General features: G+C 35.6%; 1 protein-coding gene across 12 annotated transcripts in view; it reads left to right on the top strand.

The window, feature by feature from the left end:
- Positions 1-21,226, top strand: part of CACNB2 (calcium voltage-gated channel auxiliary subunit beta 2) — a 223,615-nt gene that overhangs the window by 178,581 nt on the left and 23,808 nt on the right. For 9 of the 12 annotated variants that reach the window (XM_052696920.1, XM_052696921.1, XM_052696926.1 and 6 more), the window contains 4 exons: positions 12,136-12,258; positions 15,317-15,453; positions 16,399-16,475; positions 20,210-20,343. In XM_052696920.1, coding sequence (XP_052552880.1) covers positions 12,136-12,258; positions 15,317-15,453; positions 16,399-16,475; positions 20,210-20,343 — 471 coding nt within the window. Of the gene's footprint in view, positions 1-12,135; positions 12,259-15,316; positions 15,454-16,398; positions 16,476-20,209; positions 20,344-20,488; positions 20,509-21,226 lie in introns of all 12 variants that reach the window. The other 3 variants (XM_052696922.1, XM_052696923.1, XM_052696929.1) reach the window with 1 other exon arrangement.

Raw genomic sequence — 21,226 nt, 5'->3', positions numbered from 1 at the left:
CTCATTCTTAAAATCTTTGGCAGTTAGAAAATAAATATGTTCCCTGCTATTTACTACAAGTCTGATCATCATTGCTGTTTTTGGTCAAACCACTTCTGCTCTTTCTACACCCTCTCGCAGCACTGTACCCCAAACAAGCGGGTCAATGTCCTTGCCCTTCTCAACTCAAATGAAGGAATGTTCTCATGCCTTTTAGTGTGTGTTCTTTCCTGTTCTTCCATTGAAGGGCATTGCCTTTCACACATCTCTGACCCCGACTTCTGCTTGTGATCCTGTCCTTAGATTATGTTGTTAGGATCAGTTATGTATTTTGGAGCTGGTGACTGCTAAGTTTGCAGCTCCAAAATGACAGCGGTTATCATAATTCAGTTGTGGCCTATTTTCATTTGGGTAATTCCTCCTGCTTAGAAATTACAAATTCTTGTCATTTCTTCTGCTTTTTGTTTTGCTTTATTTGTTTCTACTGGGATGCTATCATTGGTAAATTTAAGGATATTCTGCATCCTGTCATCCCAACAGTTAATGAAAATACTGACTAGAAATAAACAAAGGACACAAAGCTGGAGAAAATCAATTAATCCATTTTCCATGTTTGATAGCCACCTACCATCAGCTTTTCCAATCCATCGAGCAATCTCCTTCTTAAGCACTTTTAGAGCTTGCTTACTGAAACAGTTAGGGGAGCAAAGTTCATAAAATCACTCAGACCAGCAGAGAGAGAATCCTCGCTGACTGTGACGTATTTTGTTACAGATGTTTTCTATATTATCTTCTAGCTTTCTTTTTATAAGATTTTTTTCTCAAACTAAAGTTGACCAGACTGCTGTTGTCTATGTGAGGTGGCCCTTTTTCCCTACTCCCGTGGCTCCAAAATTGCCCAAGCATCAGATGCCGAAACTTGACTTTTATTAAACCTCTGTCTTTCTGTGCTTTTCTTTCTCTATCCTTAGTTTTTATTCATTTTCCAGCAGGACTTTTTTTTTTTCTTTTTTTCATCATTAAATATGTAGAAGTAGAGAACTTTTTAAAAATTGAAGACTGAACCAGAAATACACTGCATTTCTGCTTTGTCGGGAACACAGAGTTTTAGTCTTTTTCCTTTGAGTGAGAACTTTTCTTGATCTTTTTTTTTTACTAATAATACCATTAATGAGCAAGAGGAAAAATGTTTCAATGTTCCCAACTGATTGTATATAATTTTATGCTGCTGCTTTTAGCTTGTTTGTTGCTTCTTTTATATTCATGTTAGTTTTCCCTCTAGCATCTTTCCTAAATTTCAGCTTATGTACTTGCTATCTTTTCATATAGGTTAGTTTGCGCTTCTGACCTTAATATTATTTCAGTGAGGACCTGTCACTTTCTTGAACTAATTTTTTTCCCTGAGAACTGCTTCCCACGGGAAGATGTTATACTTGAGAATATTCTGGAACTATATTAATATCTGCTTTCCCGGAGATCATTGCATTTGTTCCCTTGTTATCATTCTTCACTGTTGGTGAGTTTCTTCATTTCCTGAGAACTGTTATTTCTTTCTTTCCCCTTTAATGTTCTTAGCCAGTTCCATTCTCAGTCAATGCATACCTAGTTTAAGTATGCCATTAAGATATTTCTATTACATATATGATATGTAATTACAAAATCCTCACCAATCACTTCCTTCTCTAAACTTGTTAAAGCGTAATATCCCTTCCGTTTCTTTTGTTGCTGCTTTTTTCTTTTTTATTATTTTTTCCATTTTAAGTTTAAATCAAAGACTTGAAATGGGCTATCTCACACTGCATTCTGAGCGCTCAGTGAGGTCCAACATGTTTGTTATGCCAAGCAACATCTTTCTTTTCCAGAAATTCTTTTCTCTTCATGTAAATTTGGATTATGCAAATTATAATCAGTAAACTGTCTTGTTAATTAAAACAGTTTCTGTTAGATAGTGGAATTCCATTTCATTTAACATCCTACACTGGTGACATTGCAAAGTGACAACATGAAATGTATGCAAATTGTTTACTGATGTATAAACAGATAAGTTAGTTGTCTCGAATCCTCAAGAAATGAAAGGATGCTGCTTTCTTAGGTATACAATCTGCAATCTGCATTGCTTCATCTAATCATGATAGACTATATTAAATAGCTGTTATTTTACTTTGAATATTTTGGAATTCAAAGTAGCGATGTATTAAAAATATGGAAATTACAAAGCTGTGTAAGATTAATGTTGTATTTATATTTGTTCATTTTAAGTAGATTTTATTCCCATTGTGCAGATAAAGATTCATTTTAGAAGTGAGCTGGTAATCTGTAATTTGTCTTCCAGTGTCTGACTGAAAAATGAACACAGCCATGACAGTAAACACTTAGAAATCTTGCATTTGATAGCAATCAATAAATTTAAATAGTCTGGTGTGAATACCTGTTTTTTTTCAAAAGAGATACAAATGTAAAACAAGATTAAACTATGTTTAAATAATGCCTTTTTTTTCCTTTTCCTTTTTTGTATCTCTTTTCTCAATTCCATCATAAACAGTTTTTATTCACAAAAATAGACTGGATTAATATCCTACTTCTAAGCTTGACTACAGTCTCTTAATTTCTTTAAGTACATTGAGAAATACAATATTGCTATTAATAAAATTCATTTAAAATAAACACTTAAGTAAAAAGCAGAATTCTACCATCTGCTTCCTTGCACCCTCAGAATCCATTTATGCACTTGAATTATGCAATTGTGGCCGTTTGCAACCTTCTGGTTGATTACCAGCAATTCAGAAAGGACTGCAGATCTTCTTGGAGTATAGCCATGGTTTTTATGTAATTTTTATACTAGAAAGAAAATACAGAATTTTTGAAGTGTTCTGTTTCAAGCTTACAAGTATGCAGGGCTTTAGTTTTTCATTAGTAAAAGGGAACTTGCTGCTGTTCACTAATTCTTTGCTTTATGGGTAAGTGGCACTGTGCAAAAGGTGTTGAGCCAGGCTTGTATGCACAAAGCTCCATCACCAGATTCAGCCACAGTTGATAATATAAATCAACTTTTTATAGAAAAAGGTACATTGGGGTGGGGGAAAAAAAAAAAAAAACACAAAAAACAACAAGACCACAAGATAGAGAGAGGGGGAAAATATAAGTAAGGGGGAGATAAAGGGGAACAGCCATCAGCCAGCTGGGAAGAGAAGTGATAGGGTTTTCAGGTGCTCCTGATGGCTCTTCAGGACACTCCTCTCGGTGTCCTCCCCAGTGCATAAGTGGTGACATTGTGTAATATCTGCTGTCTTTGCAAAAAGCAGCTGTGTCTATATGGGTAGCTGTATGGTACAGAGTAGTGTCTTACTTGGGCTGATTCCTGGGGAAGACTGTGATCTTTGCACTTGCTTTGGTTGAGACTGAGGAGCTTCTTCCCAGCATATGCACAGAAAAAGCACTGAGCACAGAAAGGTGTAAATTAAACATTTCTAGAAACCTAAATCAGACTTGTTCCTGCCACTTTACATTTTGATGCAGTCTTTTTTTTTTTTTTTTTTTCCTTAAGAATAATGCAATTCTTTGTCACTATTTGACATTTTTGTAATAATTCTTGTTGCATGCAATCTGGAATTAAACCTTAGCTGTTCTATGGCTATAATAAGACAAAGGTTTATTGCCAGCTAGTGTTTCATCTGCTGGTTTGATGACTGGCTGTGCACCAGCTGTATGATATATTCTGCAAGGATAGCGTCATCACTGCGCTTCACTCTTGGATCTCATACACCCACCAGGAAACCTGTTTTATCTTGTGCTTGGAGCAAGGAATTCAAATTAGATGTTTTAAGGAAAAGTAAATAAGTACATTAGGAAATACCAAAATCAAGTAATTTAATTTCTGGCATGTTACTCTAAGGGAGCATTTTTGGACAGGAATAGGATGAGAACTCCCATAAACCTTTAGGCCCTGATAGGGGCTGCTCTTGGCATAGCTCAGATGACAAATGGTCCAAACCCTGGCTTTTGGCCACTCTTATGCTGGCTTTTCTCCTGTAAGTGTCTAGCTAGTGCCTGGCTAATGTTAGAGAAGCCTTAATGCTGCTCTAACTGAATTGTCCACCTCCAGGCAATCTTTCTGGTGGAAATGGATCACTGGAACAAACAGCTAAGGCCTTGACTGTCTATAAAGAGGCAGAAGTGCAGTGCACCAGCAGCTCTACTGCTGCCCATCTTCCTGCAGCTTTTTTGTGCAAAGAGAAAAGTAACTGTGAACATTCACGCATCTGCCAGGTGTGTAAGGCCACAGCCATGGCCACGCTGGATATCCAAGGCCAAGAGTCTCTCCTGAAAAGTAAGAGGAGGATTAAAATGGACGCAGGAGGTTTACAGCAGATAAACTTGCTGACACAGAATCTGTTTTTCTTTTATTTGTTATTCTGCCAAAATTAAGATAACTGACCTGACATTTTATGTGCTTCATGTTGACTTCAGCTGAATGTATGTGTTTTTAAATAGATTGTGTAAAACTATGGCCTTCTGGTTAGTTTTGCTTTAAATAGCACGTGCTACAGTTATTCTGCTTTCTCCAAATATTTGAGAAGAGCACAGCCAAAGCAGGCCTCAACTTTGTCTAGTTCCATCCCTCTTACAGAGCAGTAAACAATTTGCGATCTGTTAATTCTGCAGTTGAAGTTGCAAGGGGTCTTTGGCAATGAATGTGAAGAGTATAAAGATTTTAGTTGTCCTGTGGATATATGCAAATGTCAGCGTGATCTAAAAATCCATTTTTTAAAGGATGTTGTTTATTTTATTTAAGCACAAAAAACTTCACTTACACCAGAGGGGGAGAAAAAAAAAAAAAACAGAACAAAAATACAAAAAACCCCCCTAACTATGTAGTATCTGGTGCTCCAAACCAGGAAATGAAATTTATCAATGCTAACTTATCATGAGATTATAGAATAGCTTGGGTTCCCTCAGTATGACCATCAGGTCCTTGCTCAGCTGTGTTTGTTTCATATCATAAAGTGGTTTGGGCCGGAAGGGATCTTTAAGATTATTTAATTTCTAATGTTAGACCACAAGCTCTTGACCTGATCATGGCTGTTTCTTAACGTTAACTCTTCACAATCAATCCATTCCCTAGCATAGAGGGAACTCCCTGTCTCAGAGATTAACTTTACTCTTTGTGTGAATGTATAATGCTCTAGTATTTACTACGTAGTTTGATCACATTTGAGAAGCAATTGTTGATTGTTCTTTATTTTTCCTTCCTGTTTTCTTTCTTTTTGTGGCTCAGTGTTGTATTTATTGCATATTAAGAACAGAGAGAAGTTTGGATTTCTCTAATGATAATTTTTTTTGGGGGGGAGGGAGCACCTCATACAGCAGCTATTTGAATGCTATGTAAGTGTTGATTTTTCTTTATAGTATTGCAGCTGGACAGGGAAGTTACAGATTGAGAACAGAAGTTGCCATTAATGCTGAGTGTTCGATTCAAGAAACCTTTTGTTTATAGTATTGAGCAGAAAGGATTTGAAGTGCCAGGATGGCAAAGGACTGGTGCCTTACTTCCCTACTTATGGAGAGGGAAGCACAAAGTGAACCATGTTGTTTAAAAAGAGAGACCACTCCTTACAGACTGCTTACCTCTCTTCACTGAGCTGGGTAAACCTAAATTTTTGGCCAAATGTAGTCCCTTACAGTATTATAAGTTGGCATAGATTGCTTCTTGTGTTTCATGCTTTCTTGAGCTCTCTGTTCCAGTGAGAGAACTGTCCTGCATGTTAACAAGCAACAGTACGAGAGCTTTAAGTTACACCAGGGGAGGTTTAGATTGGATGTCAGGAAAAATTTCTTCTTTGAAAGAGTGGAACAGGCTGCCCAGGGAAGTGGTGGAGCTACAGTCCCTGGTAGTTTTCAGGAATAGGGGGGATGTTGCATTGAGTGACGTGGTTAGTGGGCAAGGCGGAGGTGGGTCAGCACTTTTGATGGCTGCATTTAGTTGATGCTTGCACTAGATGATCTTAGCCATCTTTCCAACATTAATGAGTCTGTGATTTTATAAATAAGCTATGCTGGGACAGAGGACAGTATATATGACTGAAGTTAATGGTAGTGCCATAATAATGCACGTAGCAAGGACTAATTTGAAGATACCACTGTCGTCTAAATTAAAGGTACTTTTAATTTGGCTTTCCCCAAGTTTAACATTCAACTTTAAAAAACATTCCTTCAACACAACTTTAAAAGTATGTGTCTTCTTATGATTTCTGTATCTATGATCTGTAATCATAGGCTGTAAGGGAGATTAAGAGTTGATATTCCGTTTAAATTCTTATATTATAAATATCTCAATGCAAGATTTAAGAAGCTGTACTTATTCAGTTGATGAGTTGGATAACATAAACTATTCCTATAAAATGTAACTATTTGAAAAGCATGCTGAGTGAGATGTGGAGTTTACCGTATTCTGAAATAACTTTTCTTTTTGTTCAGTGTATTAGTTAAGGATTATTATGACATTTGACTTCTCAAACTCTAAAATGTCTTCCTGAAACACATATAACTTCTGTAAATAGATCAGTCTTGTTTTGTAATGTTTCTAACAAAGTGCTTCTAATGTATGTTTCTAACAAAAACAAAACAAAACAAAAAAACAAAAAAAAACAAAAACATTTTTTTAGCATAGTTTCTTAAAAAATGTATGCTTAACATACCATTTAGAAATAAAGTGTTTAATAGCATTAACCTTTGGCTCCAGTGGTCATACAGAGCATCTGATTCAGTTGAAGAAAATGAAGTGAGAAATTATTTAAGAATTAGAACAAGCAGTAAAACTTACAGATGTTATACTGAATTAAGAAATGTTTTCCATGCTATACCCTTTTCAGACTTTTTGATAATATCTTCATTTTTAACCAACCATTGTGTTACTGCTTTATTTAATGTTTGCTTTAGTTTGCTGTGTCATGGATTATGCTTTTCCTGGAGAATTTTCTGTTTGTGAATAGCCTGAAAATGTTACTGCAGATCATTTCTCTGAAAGAACCTAGCCAAAAAAGCTAAGACTACTAAAATGCTGTTTCATAAGCATAAAATGTCCTCACTTGTGACACTGAGTAAAGAATTTGAAATCCAAGCACAGTATTTATATTGCAAATGACAGCTTTCATCTTCTGGATTTTGCTGCCAGAATAAGCATGTTTTCAGTAAGCACAAACAAACCTCTTTCTTCAGCTGTGCTGTTCCAATTGTTCCCATCGGTTCCCCAAGTGAGTGCAGCAGATCCACCTTCCTGGCTCACTTGCATGCAAACATCACCATGCCATCTCTGAGTTTTGACTGATGGCAGTATGCTCTAATAAAAAAAAGACCTTACTCGTATGAAAAAGCTCCGTGTGCGTCATGAAAGCTATTTCAGTCTCTGCTGCCTCCTGAGCTGAATGTAAACCGACATCGGTGACTCTATTCAGATATAATTTCGTAAAAGGAAGTAAGAAGCATGACTTTCAAGCTGTATGTGAAGATGAGCTAAAATAGTAACCGAAGTATCTCAAGAGAGTGTGAGGACATTAAAAAAAAAAAAAAGTTCTTTTAAGTATATGCATTGTTAAGACTCTCTTTTGTACCGGTTGGATGTGTTAAATTTCCCCCTGTTTAACACTGAATGTGAGCCTTACTATAACAAAGAAGCTAAGTAACTGGAAGGATTCATAGCTTTTCTCATTGAGTTTTGCTGGTTGGCCTTGATCCTAAGGAAAATCACCCTTAAACTTGAAAAGGTCAGTTTGCATGGCATTCCCTTTCAGTCTGCTTGGAGAGCAGAAAAGGCTGTTTGTCACAGAGGCTTGTGCCATGGGACTGCTGCACTCTGGCTGTTCTCCTGTGAGAGTGCACAAATTCCTATGTGAGAAATTGGTGAGTCAGGCCTTCAGAGGCAGCAGTGCAAGCACTGCTAACAGCTGCCCATAGCTCACGTTGCCTCAGTTCTGAAAACACATGGTAAAGTCCACTCAGATCCAATTACCGACTTGGACACTGAGAAATTAGGAAGTTTGGCTCCAGAACTAAATGTTCTGGCTGTCTACTTGTCTCTAAAATCCCTGAGGACAGATCCATGATATCAAAAGCTATAATGATTCAGAGAAGTTCGAATCTTGTTATACAGTAGCTGTACTCAGGCTGCTGCTCATTAACTACAGTTTTATTGCGTTTTGGTTTTACAGAGTAATTTCGTTTTTCATCTCAGTCACTTTGCTGCAGGTGCTGAATGCTGCACCTTGCTCTGGGGGACACAGGTCTAAGACTTGAGCCTCAGGCATTGCTCAGGTTATGGGAACAGTGCTCTCTTCAATAGTAAAGTACTATGGTTGCTTTCTTAACCTGAAATAATATATGTCCTTCTCCACGCCACTGCAAATACCCATGTAGCGCTTAAAAAAATACTCCTTTTAAACCACTTAAATTATAATTATAATAAATTATAATAGTGGTTTCCACTACACTTCACTTTTGGTGATCCTGCCCATGGCAGGGGGTTTGGAGCTTGATGATCCCTGAGGTCCCTTCCAATCCAAGCTATTCTATAATTAATTTTCTTTGTATTGCTGCATAAAATCCAGTATTTGTGGTCTATCTTTATGCCCTTGGACACAGCCCTGAGCTGCCTGCTGTGACCTGACCTGCTGAGACCTGGGAGCTGGAATGACAACTCTGGTGGCCCTTTCCTACCTAAATTATTCTGTGATTCTGTCTTGCTACCAGCCTTGTCTGATCCGTACACCCACACCAATAAAAGAAAGTTGAGTCTTTGCTGGGAAATGGTGCTATTGATCACTGTTTGTAATGTCGGCAGGTTCACTCTGACTTTCCTTTGGGATGTTTGTCAAGTGTTGACACTTCTTAAACAATGAGATTGCTGAGCAGATGCTATTTTTAGGCATTGGGTAATTACTTGTAAAGTGAATCCAGCAATGCTCAGTGTGTAGAGTGTAAATTTATGCATTGTTTGTGTATTCAGGTGGTTTTGATTTTTTTTTCTTGTGTAACAGCGTAATAGATTGAAATACCAAAATAGGAATTGAAAAGTTCTTTTGTTATTTTTACTTTTCCATTTTTTACTTTGGTAGTTTCTGTACCCCCACATCTTTCATAACATTGCAAACTTCTACAAAATAATCAAGAGTTTCTCATAAAAAATCTTATAATTCTATAACATGGGTTTTGCGGTACTTTTTCTTTATATGTTTGACTCTCAACCATCAACAGGGCAAAACAAAGTGACATATTTTAAGACTGCAGCTATCAGGCTGTCACATTAGTATTGATCGTTGTCCTATGTTTTGTATTAGCTTTGCTTATGGCACAGTGTCTGTCTGTGGGACAGCTTGCACAAACAGTGCTAAATGTAGGTCATCATTTAGCATATTTACCCCCCAACCAAGACAACTAATTGAATTAAAAAGTTCAAGAGTTGTATCAAATTTCCTTAACTGAAAAACTTGTGTTATTTTAAATTTTCATGAGTGCAAACCTGGCAGTATTTCAAGAAAGACCCGTTATATATTCATTACCTCTGAGAAAGGTAATTCCTTTCAGGCTAAATTCACAGGCATGTGTGAAAAAATGGGTACAATGAATGGCACTCATTATTATGCAAAAATAGCAAGGTAGGAAGCTGACTTGGACACGATTTCTCTGAACATAGATGCCAATATCGACAACCGCTTCAACAAAATGATAACTAACAAAGTTTTCTGAGTCAATTCTGGACTTAGCTGACATTGGCTTCATAAAAGATACCTTCCGATCAGCATTCTGGTTTCGTTGAAGCTACTATCAGTGAAGCATGCCTATTTACTGGGAGTGGTTCAATAAAGTGAGAAATGAGATGGATCCCAAACCCTGGATCCTCATCACCTACTGCTAAGAAGTAGAGGTAGCTTTAAGTCCTGCTCATATCTTTTCATGTCCAGGGTCACTGCTTTATGCAGGGCAGCTCAGGTGGAAATGCAAGTGGCTTGGAGAGCACTGAATCCAGGGAGTAGAGATAACTTGATTATTGAGCAGCATTCCCAAAATTAGTGGCCATAAGGGAGATGACCTGTTCTCTGAGCAATTTCTGTGTCAGAAATTTTGCCTCGTTGACAAGGATCCTTAGAGGCTGCATCCACTGGGTTTACAGCACAGTATAACTAATCTGAAATGAGTTATAGGAAAAAGAGAGTCCTCTCATGTTTTAAGTATATTACTAGAAAAAGGGGGTGTAATTTTCAGGATGCAGTATTTCTTGAGTGCAAGGTAGAGATAGATACTGTGCAAAAGCTTTTGAAGTCACTGAATACAAGTTAGTCATAAAACAGGAGTGAGGCAGAGTGTAAGTATAAGCAAGCAAGTGGCTGAGTAGAATAAAACTGTAAATATTATTGACTTAGTAAATAAGAGTTTGTATAAGATGTATAAAGTAAATATGATGAATCAACAGGAAGAAATAAGATCCAGGCAATAAAATAAAATAAAAATAAAACAAAATTGATAATTTCCCAAGTCTTGATTTAATTTATGTCTGTTATAAAAAGCGTTCAGTCTAAGCTTGTTCTCTTTGCAGGGTTATTCCATCTGTTGAATGCAGTTTTTTTTCCTGGGGAAAAAAAAAAAAAGGAAGAGAATATAGAAATTTTCATTCTGAAGATGCTACGTAATTATTTACAGGAGAGAGAAAATGTTCAAGTTTAACATCTGGGAGCTTCTGTCCTTTTAGTCCTGTGGGTTAACTGAGGGCTACACTGCCATCACACTTTACTGCTGATTTAAAGAATGAACAGGAACTGCTTCACTTTTGACCGAAACTAATTTTAGAAGTGTAGAACATGTAAGCAAATGCTAGGTATGTTCTAAGATATACAGATACATATGTTAAAAATAATATATATGTATATGTATTTGATGTAAGATACTATTTCTCCTTTGAGTTCTATAGGAAAGTAATGACTTGCATAGCATACTCGGATTACTTTACTTCTAGACAGCAGTTCAAGAAAAGAAAGTATACTTAATTTTAATGTTTTGTGGAACTCTCAAAATTATTTAGCCATGTAAAAAGGCCAGCATTAAAATTTTACAAATTAATTAGTTTTAAATATGTAGTTAGATTAATTATTGTTGTTTAATCATGTGGTAATTCAGTCTCCCTTTCAACCAGTATGACAAATATCTAAAATGGGGCTGTGTCTGTGAGCGTGCAAAGTTAAATGTTCCGCTTTGTTTTCTATTCACATTTTTGCATTAATTTTTCAAGAGCAGGAATTGAAAGAAGATATTTTTGCCTGATGCATAACTTTCATGTTCAGATGTTTTTAGAGTAGTTTCTGTTTTCTCTTTTTTTGGGTAGTGAGGTTTTGCCCTCTAATAGGAAATTTTAGATTACTTCTAAGTATGTCAAGGACATGAGCTTGCTACAGTTGTGTGTTGGTTGCAATGCAGCAGAGATTTTATAGTCTTTAGTCAGTCTGAAGTCTTTCATCCACTGATAATATCAGGAGTAAGACACAATACCCTGCTGAGTGGTTTTTTTTTAGTATTTGGTAGAGAACTGTGGAGAAAGAGAAGATAACACACCTGCCTGTTCTATCATCGTTTGGCAAAGATTGTTTCTCTTGTTCTGAGATGCAGTTCTACAACGATAGTTTGCCATGCTTTATGGAGAATTTATTCTAAATAACAATGAATGATATGTTTTATTCTGTGTTCTTCAGTGGGGAAGTAGTATTTAGGAGATTTGACAATTTAATGCTTGCTCATATCCACATTTTTTGTATTGAAACGAATAATAGCATATAAAGCATCAACTGTGTTTGTCTGCAATTTGTAAATTCAGGTAAGCTATGGGGTTTTGTTGAATATTGAAAAACAATAATTAGTGTTAGCTTTTATCAAGTATCTTCCTTAAAAATATCGGTGAGTTCAGTGCCCACATGACTACTTCTTTTCTTCCTGGCATGCCTAGATCAGTAATAGTTGGTTGTCTTTTACACAAGCTAATTGTGTTACAGCTAAGAGTTCTTTTTCATTTTTATCATTTAAAAAGACATCTTACAGAATCCATTCTCTGTATGTACATTTGTATAAATGCACGTGTTTGTGAGAGTAATCCTCATGCTTTTTACCTTCTCTTTGCAGACAAAACCTGTTGCATTTGCAGTTCGGACAAATGTTGGTTATAGTGCAGCTCATGATGATGATGTTCCAGTCCCAGGCATGGCCATCTCATTTGAAGCTAAAGATTTTCTTCACGTTAAAGAAGTAAGCAAAAATGAAGTAGTAAGCAGAGAACCTCTTTAAGGGTCAGAGTACACCACTGCTTTATTCTCAATTGTTTCTTGACTTTATGAGATTTCTGAGCGTCTGATCATATGCTGTGTTTTGCAATGTATCTTTCATCCATTTTAGATTATCTGGCTTTTTAATGCTGTGCAGAAGAATCCCTCAGTTACAATTGATGATGCATGTTTTCTGCTAGTAGAGTGTTTTGCAGAGGAAGCAAGATTTCCCTAATACACAAGTAGAAATACAAGTGGACAAAGAGCAAGGAAACACAAGAATTAGACTTTTAATACCTTTGCCTTGATGACTGGTGATCAGTATTTTCCATATACATGAAACACATTAAAAAAGGGATAACTTGTATATAGTGAAGAAAATGCCATTCAAGCCTGATGAAATTGCGAAAGAAATGCTCTGCTCTCTCTTGTGACAAAAGTAGGGATGAGTTGGCATAGAGTCTTTGGAAAAAAAAAACAACCTATCAGGATCTTTCAGTGAGTTTGGACAAGCATGACTCAGTTTGGTTAGATTAAATGATTTTGTATTATTCCATTTGTATTTCAAATTATCTGGCAACCTCAGACTTCACATTGAGTCTTTTCCCTGTTTCCAAGGACTAGAAACAGTGCTAAGTTTTTTGTCTGATGGAATTTATGCTTTTTCATCATAGCCGAACTTAGCCTCGAGTGTCAAAACACATAGGAAATAATGAGAAAGAAGCAATTGTCCAAACTTTACTGAATCTTCAGAAATATCTTGAAAAGAAGCTTAGCTCAGCCGAGTTATTATATTGTCTGTGGATGCATGTAGCTGGAAGTAATGAAAACAAGATTAAAATGCAGTTCTTTTTGCAGCCTCAGGTGTCATACAACAGGGTCTCTAATTGCAAAACTGTTTTTCTCTCTGAGCCACTCAGTGAAGCTGACCATCCACCTGCTCTGGAATGGAGCAGGGATGCAGATAAGGGTTGGGATCTCAGTGGCCTTGCTGCTGCCACATCTGGCAGCAGCTGCTGCTAGCAGACTAAACATTCTCAGACAGGTTCTGAGCCATATCCTTCCTGTTCTGCCTGTCTCCTGTTGTGGCTGTGGCTCTGGCCTGCTCTCTCTCCAGGACTCTGTAATCCACTGCATACTGCTCCTTCACTCAGCTCTTCAGTTTATACTGCTGAGAGGGCTCAAGCAAGGGAAACTTAAATTCAGAATCTACATGGACAGTGGTGAAAAAGACTGCACTGATTCTATGAGAGGGAAATTTGTTTTTATTATTAACTTAGATTTATTAAAACTTAGTGCATGTACAGATGACGGATTCCTTCTACTGCATCACAGACTTCCCTGAATCGTTCAGGACTTAAATGCATGGCCATAATTTTGCTTCGCATTTAATTCCTCTTTGTGTTTCACCTGACTCTTCAAGCAGAGGTGTCCTTACAGAGAACCCTTCACCTCAGCCAGCACCTTGAGAGCTGAACATATCACTAATCACTACCAAGATTTCCACTATTGCTTTTTAAAATTGAGAAGTGTTATGTATTCACGGGGTTGGAACTAGATGATCTTTATGTCCCTTCAACACAAGTAGTTCTATGATTCTATGATTCTACATACAGTACGATTTTCTCATAAAACTACCTTATCCTCCTTTGTGTTTACCAACAAAACACTTAGCTATTTTACAGGAGTGAATTCCTCGTGTTTTTATTTTTGCAAGAAAAATTCACAAGGATTAAGTATTTCTACTAAGTATATTAAAATGGATTTTGTTGAGCAGTGGTTTGTTGCACTATTGCACAGGATAAAAATAATACTGTCTATTTAGATTTTAATTTAATGGTGTTTCTTTAATTATATATCTCTTCCATTTAGCAAACTAAATGGTACTACTTTTGCAGACTTCATGTAGAACACAGCGCAGATCTTTTTGACGGCAACCTTTCTTGATTTAATGACTGGTCTTCCTCTACATGTCTTGTCCTACATATTTGAAATGCTCATGCTTATCTTTAATTAGAATTTTTCAGTGAAAGTTTACAATTTTAATAAGATGTTTGAACCAATACAGCTTTGATAAATTGTTCTTCTAATGTAGCTTCCACTTGTATCCTTACTCATTAAAGCATCCCATTGGATGAATAATATCTTATACTGCCAGTTATATTTTACGACCTTAAAATTGTACTTATTTTAACCTTTATTTTTTGTTAAAATCATAAAATTTTCTTCAGGCATCACAGCATTTCTGTACTAACTAGATTTTATATTGTTGATCCACCAACATCATATACTTAGTAAAATTATTTATATTTCATGAGGGCCCACTCGTTTAATATGTTTTACAACTAACTATGCACTTGTTAATTATTATTGTTAATTATTAAATATGTACTATAATAGCTATTTTCATAACTTCAGTTTTAGAAGGGCAAATTTCCTTACTGTTCAGATGTCCATTCCTCGTGGATTTATCACTTTCTGCTTAACATACAGATCACATGAGCTATAGGTAGAGCACATATGGGAAGTGGAACGTTGTCGTATTTCATAAGATATTAGTGAGTTCAGAGAAGCAGGGGAGTTTGAGATATGGTATTTTTATTCTAAATAGGGAACTCAGTTTAATAGAATAAGGGGAAAAAAAAAGATTATTATAGAGCTTTAAAAATTGCTGCAGTGAATAAGAGCAGATCAGAAGAAATCTCTGTCATCCAGTGAGGAGAAGCATCAAGGTAGCTGCAAAGCAGAAAGAAAAATGGTGAAATGGGAGGATATAACAGCCAGGGAGAATCATGATGTTTTGAGAGGGAAAGTTTCTGCTTAAGTACTGTAGCATTTTAATAATTTGCAAGGTATAATTATTTTTATGCATTTCTGAACATTACCACTATTGTTCACTGCCATAATAACATAGTACAATGATTAACTGCAGGGAAGAATTACATAAAATGACTTAGCTGCAAGTCAAAAAATATTAACAAAGTGATCACAAATATAGTAATTTCGTAGTACAAGATATTTTTTTTCTTTTCGTTGTCTAGAAATTTAACAATGACTGGTGGATAGGACGGTTGGTAAAAGAAGGCTGTGAAATAGGATTCATACCAAGCCCAGTCAAACTAGAAAACATGAGGCTGCAGCATGAACAGAAGGCAAAGCAAGGGAAATTCTACTCCAGGTAACAAGAAGAAATAATTTAAAATAATAGTGCTGCCTCTAGCAGTTAATTTGGAAATTAAGATTGTGCGTGCTATACATCTCTTTAATTCTTATGATTGACAGTTAAAGAATGTTGAATCAATGAAAAATGTATATTTATTTATGCAATTAATAATGTCATTGCAGTTACAGAGAGAATGCAGATGCTTAGATTGGTCTGTGATCTGTGAAGGAGTTAGTACATCTGCTGAGTGCAAGCACAAAAATCAATCTCCCTAAATATTACATTATTTGTTCCTTTTTTTTCACAGTTACATTTACTAAACTTTAAAGTTGATTTCAGAAATTAAAGAAAGTATTAAGTCATTCATTGTTTCTGACTGCAGTCATCATAATATAGAAATAAAGATTCAATTCAAACTGAAACTTACAAAAATATTGTTTGATATGCGCAGCTTGAATAGGCTTTCACAAAGCAGAACTTGACTTAGTCTTAGACACTTTGTAACTTCCTTTGACACACTTATTTTTGGTAAGTTTGTACCAAAATAACAAACAAAGAAACTGTTTTAGATGAGGCCACTATTAGTTTCACTAGGGCATTCTTAATAACTATTCTGTTAAAGAAAATATGTATGCTCGCTGGTATGAGAATTAATCATAGTATAATAACCAATAATATTAGTAACTATATTAATGTAATGAACAGCTTGATTACAATGAGGACATGAGGCCGTAAAGACATATGCAACAGAATGAATCGGCAGAGCACGGAGCATGATTGGTGTCTGCACATCCTCAGTGTTCAAAGTGGGCGTTGATTTTGTGTAAGATATATAATTTATGCTACTGTCAGAAATACTGTTTGCTCCGGGGTAGCAGCTAATTTAGAGAAAAATAAAAAAGGTAGAATAAATACTCAAATAGGTGTAAAACTTTAAACTACTTTGTTGCTTTACTGCAGTAAATCAGGAGGAAACTCTTCATCCAGTCTGGGTGACATAGTTCCTAGCTCCAGAAAATCGACGCCTCCATCATCTGGTGAGTAGGTCAAAAGCCCTTCAGTTTACAGAATCAGGCACCTCGTCTGTTAAAACTTACATTACATTTAGTTCTATTTTTCTTATTTCCTGTGCAATTGCATTGCCCTGCAAGGCTGCTTTGGGTAGTTTAAGAGTTAATGCCACCATCAAGTTTAAGTAATGATAGGGCTCTTAACAATCCACATAATTCCTTCGTTCTTTATTTTTGCCATGAAGTTTTATAGCAGAGAGCAAATGAAATGGTGAGGCTGTCTTGTGATAGAATAATTAAAGGCTTAGGCTCTAAGCAATCCTGCTGAATAAGAAATACATTCTAATAGGTAGAAAGAGAAGCAAAAAGAATAAAAACTCCCAAGAGCTCTTTGCAGTAGCATCAACAACCAGGAGCTGTCACTGTGACAGTTCTGATAATGATGATCTGTTTCACGTAATTCTTGAATACTGGTGAGGGTTTTTTTTGTTTGTTTGGTTGGTTGTTATTTTTGCTTTTATGACAGAATTCTTTTTTTATTTTTTTTTCCCACAAATACTGTTCTGAATTTAGAACAGACAGATTTTAACTTTTGTTAGGCTGAGTTCAAGCAAATTCCTCATGAGTTGGAGCAGAATGAAGGTATTAGCTCCAAATATATTATTTCCGAATATATATTCAAATCAACTGCTTTATTGTTGAACATTTTATCTACTCCTGAGAAAGAAAATGGAGAGTTGGAATACTTGAAATCAGAAAGTTCTACGAGTACTGCTAACATCTTGTCTATTGAGGTAAAGATGAGTATTTTCCAAACACTTTATATGGAGCATGATCTACAGAGCAGGCATCTTCAAATGTTCATGAGGATTTTTAAAATATTTACTGGATATTAAGACGGAAACAGAGGAGTTCAGTCAAATTATGCTACTAGACTCATTTGGTTAAATTAACTGAGAAATGTGTCTGTCTTTCTCATGAAACCATGAGTTTGCTTATAATGATCAAGTTTATTACAGTTAGTTTGCCACCTAAGTTCCCTATCAACCGTTTTTTAAGAAAATAATATATTGTAGTTTAATAATATATGTCCATCACAAGTCACTAGAACACACTTTAATCTTTTTTTCTACAAAGGCCTTAAACTGTCATTTTTCAGTGGCTGCATTTTTGAGTAGAAAGTGTCTGTGGACCTATGTTGTAATTTTGTAAATAGAACATCTGAAATGCTAGAATATTTTTATATTCTGCAAACACTTAGATACCAGTACATAGGAAATTTTCTGAATGTTTCATAGAATTTAGAGGTAAGAGATAGCATAATTATGTTGCCAACGCACTAATTGCTAGTGATGCTGTAATTTTCGTTCCATTGAGTCATTTCTTCACATGGTGGTTTTCAGGAAAATGATTTTTTGGAGAAAGAAAAATGATGTTTAATTGATTCAGTTACACTGAAGATTTGGAGTTTGCGGTGTTTTGTTGCTAATACATACCAAGAAGGATGAAAGAAGCATAATTTGTAACTGACACTACAGAGAAGAACCTAATTTTTTGAAGTATAGCTCAATTCTAATCTGATATATTTCTGCTGTTACCAGTTCTCCTCTTTGTGAGAGTAAAATAACTGGCAAAACCAGCAATTATTTAATGAATTGAAGAAATGATAAGTAGAATAAGTTAATTACATGTTTTGACTTTGAGTCTGGTATTTTTTTCCCATATAAAAAAAAGGTGAAGAACCAGTGAAAAACATTGAGAAGAGGCCTATAGTCCTTAAATAATCTGTAGTAATCAACTCATACATTCTTCACTGGCCACCCCACAGAATGATGATAATGGTGAAAATGAGTTTAAAAACAAAAAAGGTACAACAAATTAAAGATAATTAGCTGTAAAAAAAAAAAGGCAAACTGACACATTTTTTATGCAGTGGGAAAATTGAGAATGAGAAATAGGTATCAATATCTATCTGATAAAATGTTGCATTTCTCTTTTACAGGAAAAGCTAAACAACCATAATTTTCCTTACAGATGATTTTAGTTGGACATAGAAGTTAAGGAGTTCTAATACACTTGATTATGAGTGATTTATAGCGTCTGTGTTGGCCTGCATTCAAGAAAAGAATATGTTCTTTTTGTATTTATGAAGAGGATGAAGGAACATTGTTGCTAGAAGACAGTGTTATGTGATTTCTGTGCCTGTTTTTAGGAGCAGGAGTATAGAAGCAGGCTGCAGATCTGCTCACTGCCTTTCTTGTCAAGGTCAGACTCGAAGGGAGAGTAGCAAACTTAAGGCTTGCCAAGGATCAAGGGATTAGATGTGTAGATAATTCAAATGGGAAAATATACTTTACTTGAAGAAATTGCTGTCACAGATGTCTCTTAAATCAGTAGCTGTACACAGGCTTGACAGAACTGTGCATTTTTTTTTTATAATTTATTAGCAGGTGCCACTATATTAATTGATGTCTTGCTCATCAAGCAGCTGAAAGCAGGTCACTAAGGTGGTTTCACAATAGTTTACAGTGATTAATTATAGGTTTGGTTTAAGTCTATATGAATGATGCTGCTCACAGATTCTTTAGAGATACATTCAGTTCACCATAGTAGCAGGACAAGAGAAGCCTGTTAGCAGTGGGTGTCAAGAGGTAGGTAAGATCTTTATGCACATGGGCGATGTTGTATAGCATGTTTATCCATTTTGAATGTATTTTTTTTTCTGAAGACAACTCCTAAGAGCAGGATTGAATGTTGTAAAAAGAAAGCTTTTGAAACTCCCGGTTGTTTTTTTTGTTGTTGTTTTGGAGGTAGTTAGCAGGTAGCTGTTGGTCCTTTCCCTCAGAATAACCTGGCCTTGTATTTTGAAAATGTGTTTATTTCTGTTTCCATTACAATTTTTGCTTATACTGTAGCTAATTACTTACTAAAAAAGGTAGATAGGTGTGTATGGTACAAGCTTTGTGTGCTGTTTATACCTTTGTGAGAGGTTGAACAGCAGTGATTTGTTGTTTTCATTTCCATTTTGGCCTATCTACATCCTCACTCTTCACATAGGACCAGGTCGTTCAGATTACCTATGTCTCTTCTCTCTTCTGCTGCCCATTCTTTTTAGTTTTGACTATCAATAGATCTTCTTTTATTATTTCTAATAAACATATCTTATGCCTGCTGTGCACTTTTTGTTAAAATAATTAGATTCCCATTGTAGTCTGTCATAAGATAAATGTAGATATTATTGTGCCACAACTAGGCTGATTTTGGTCCCCCCAATTATTTTTTTTTTTTGTTATTTGATTTGCTTAAGACACATTAATACATTTTGAATTTCAATTGATGGTACAAATTTTGAATTAGCTTTCGTTGCAATAATTCAGATGTTGCTGGCAAAAATTCTGTTGTTCTATTGGTGCAAGTATTATTTATTTCAGTGAATTAGTTCAGATGTACACTACTCTAACAAAAAAAAGATCTTGGCCCTTCCTCTGTTTTGTAATATTAATTCTGTATATGTCTGATTTAATTCTGTAATAAGGGGTCAGAGGAAAATTGCCTTGTGTTTTCTAAACCTACTTTACTGTGCCGTTAAATTTTTCCCATTGTTTTATTGTGTTTTGTATTCATGACTAAATTATTTTATTATTATTTTAATCTTTATTTTACTCTCGACAGCTTTATTTTTCTTTATTTCTTATTTCTTTTTTAACTTATTTTTGCTTTCCCTATCATCTGATAATTCTGAATTGTTTGTCTGTATATAGCTATAGACATAGATGCCACTGGCTTAGATGCAGAAGAAAATGATATTCCAGCAAACCATCGCTCCCCCAAACCCAGTGCAAACAGTGTAACATCACCCCACTCCAAAGAGAAAAGAATGCCCTTCTTTAAGAAGGTAACACCGACTTCCAAGCTCCCATTTGTCCACCTGCTCACCTGCACTGCGTCACATTTCTAGTCCTGTTAACTGTCTGCGTCCTTTGACAAGCCAATAACATGCATGCTTTGTTGTTCTTTGTTTCTTTTCCATGCTGCTGTAGCTAAGCAGAAGCAGAAATCGGTAAGTTTATTTCGGCACTACCTGTGTTCATCTTGCTGCTGGCATCATTATGATTATTGCCCCAGTTTAACAGTGCAGCTACCCTAGAATTAAAGAAGACATTAACTGAACTATTCAAGTATACAAAACACTAAAGCAAACAGTTCTAAGCTCAGTGTGTCCATGAGACTCTGCTACAGTATTTATCCTTTTTGATGGAATAAATAATACAGAAGGCCTTCTAGATGCCTGAGGAATTTTTTTTCTAACAAATTCATATAATGCACCTCTTTAGTGCATACCTATTCTTTGTATCTCTGTCTTTTTCAAGGTATTATTTTCTTTGTAACTCAGTCTACTGAAATCATTATTGCAATCTAATCAGATATACAGGCAGTAGTTACGAAACAAACAATCAAAATCTGTGAATTTTTAATTTAGTCAGTATTTAAACTTTTAATTCACTTGGTGCAAAATCTACAGATGAGAAACAACAGTGGAAAAGTACAGACTTCTTTTGGCAGTCTGGTGTGAGTTTTTCCTATTGTCATGAATAAGTTACCAGCCAAATGATCTTGCCTTACATCAGTGAAATGCTTTTGTATCTCAGCTATTGTAAATGGTACTGTTAGTTTCCATAAGAGCCCGTGTCTACATAGATAACCCTAAGTGCTGCAGAATTATACCACTGGCATCCTATTACAGCAAACTGAGATATGTTTCTAGGATATCTGGTAGA

The sequence above is a fragment of the Tympanuchus pallidicinctus genome, unplaced genomic scaffold, assembly GCF_026119805.1.
Source record: "Tympanuchus pallidicinctus isolate F22 unplaced genomic scaffold, pur_lepc_1.0 scaffold3, whole genome shotgun sequence".
Lineage (NCBI taxonomy): Eukaryota > Metazoa > Chordata > Aves > Galliformes > Phasianidae > Tympanuchus > Tympanuchus pallidicinctus.
Note: the sequence above shows the minus strand (reverse complement) of the source record. Positions and strands in the feature narration are given on the sequence as shown.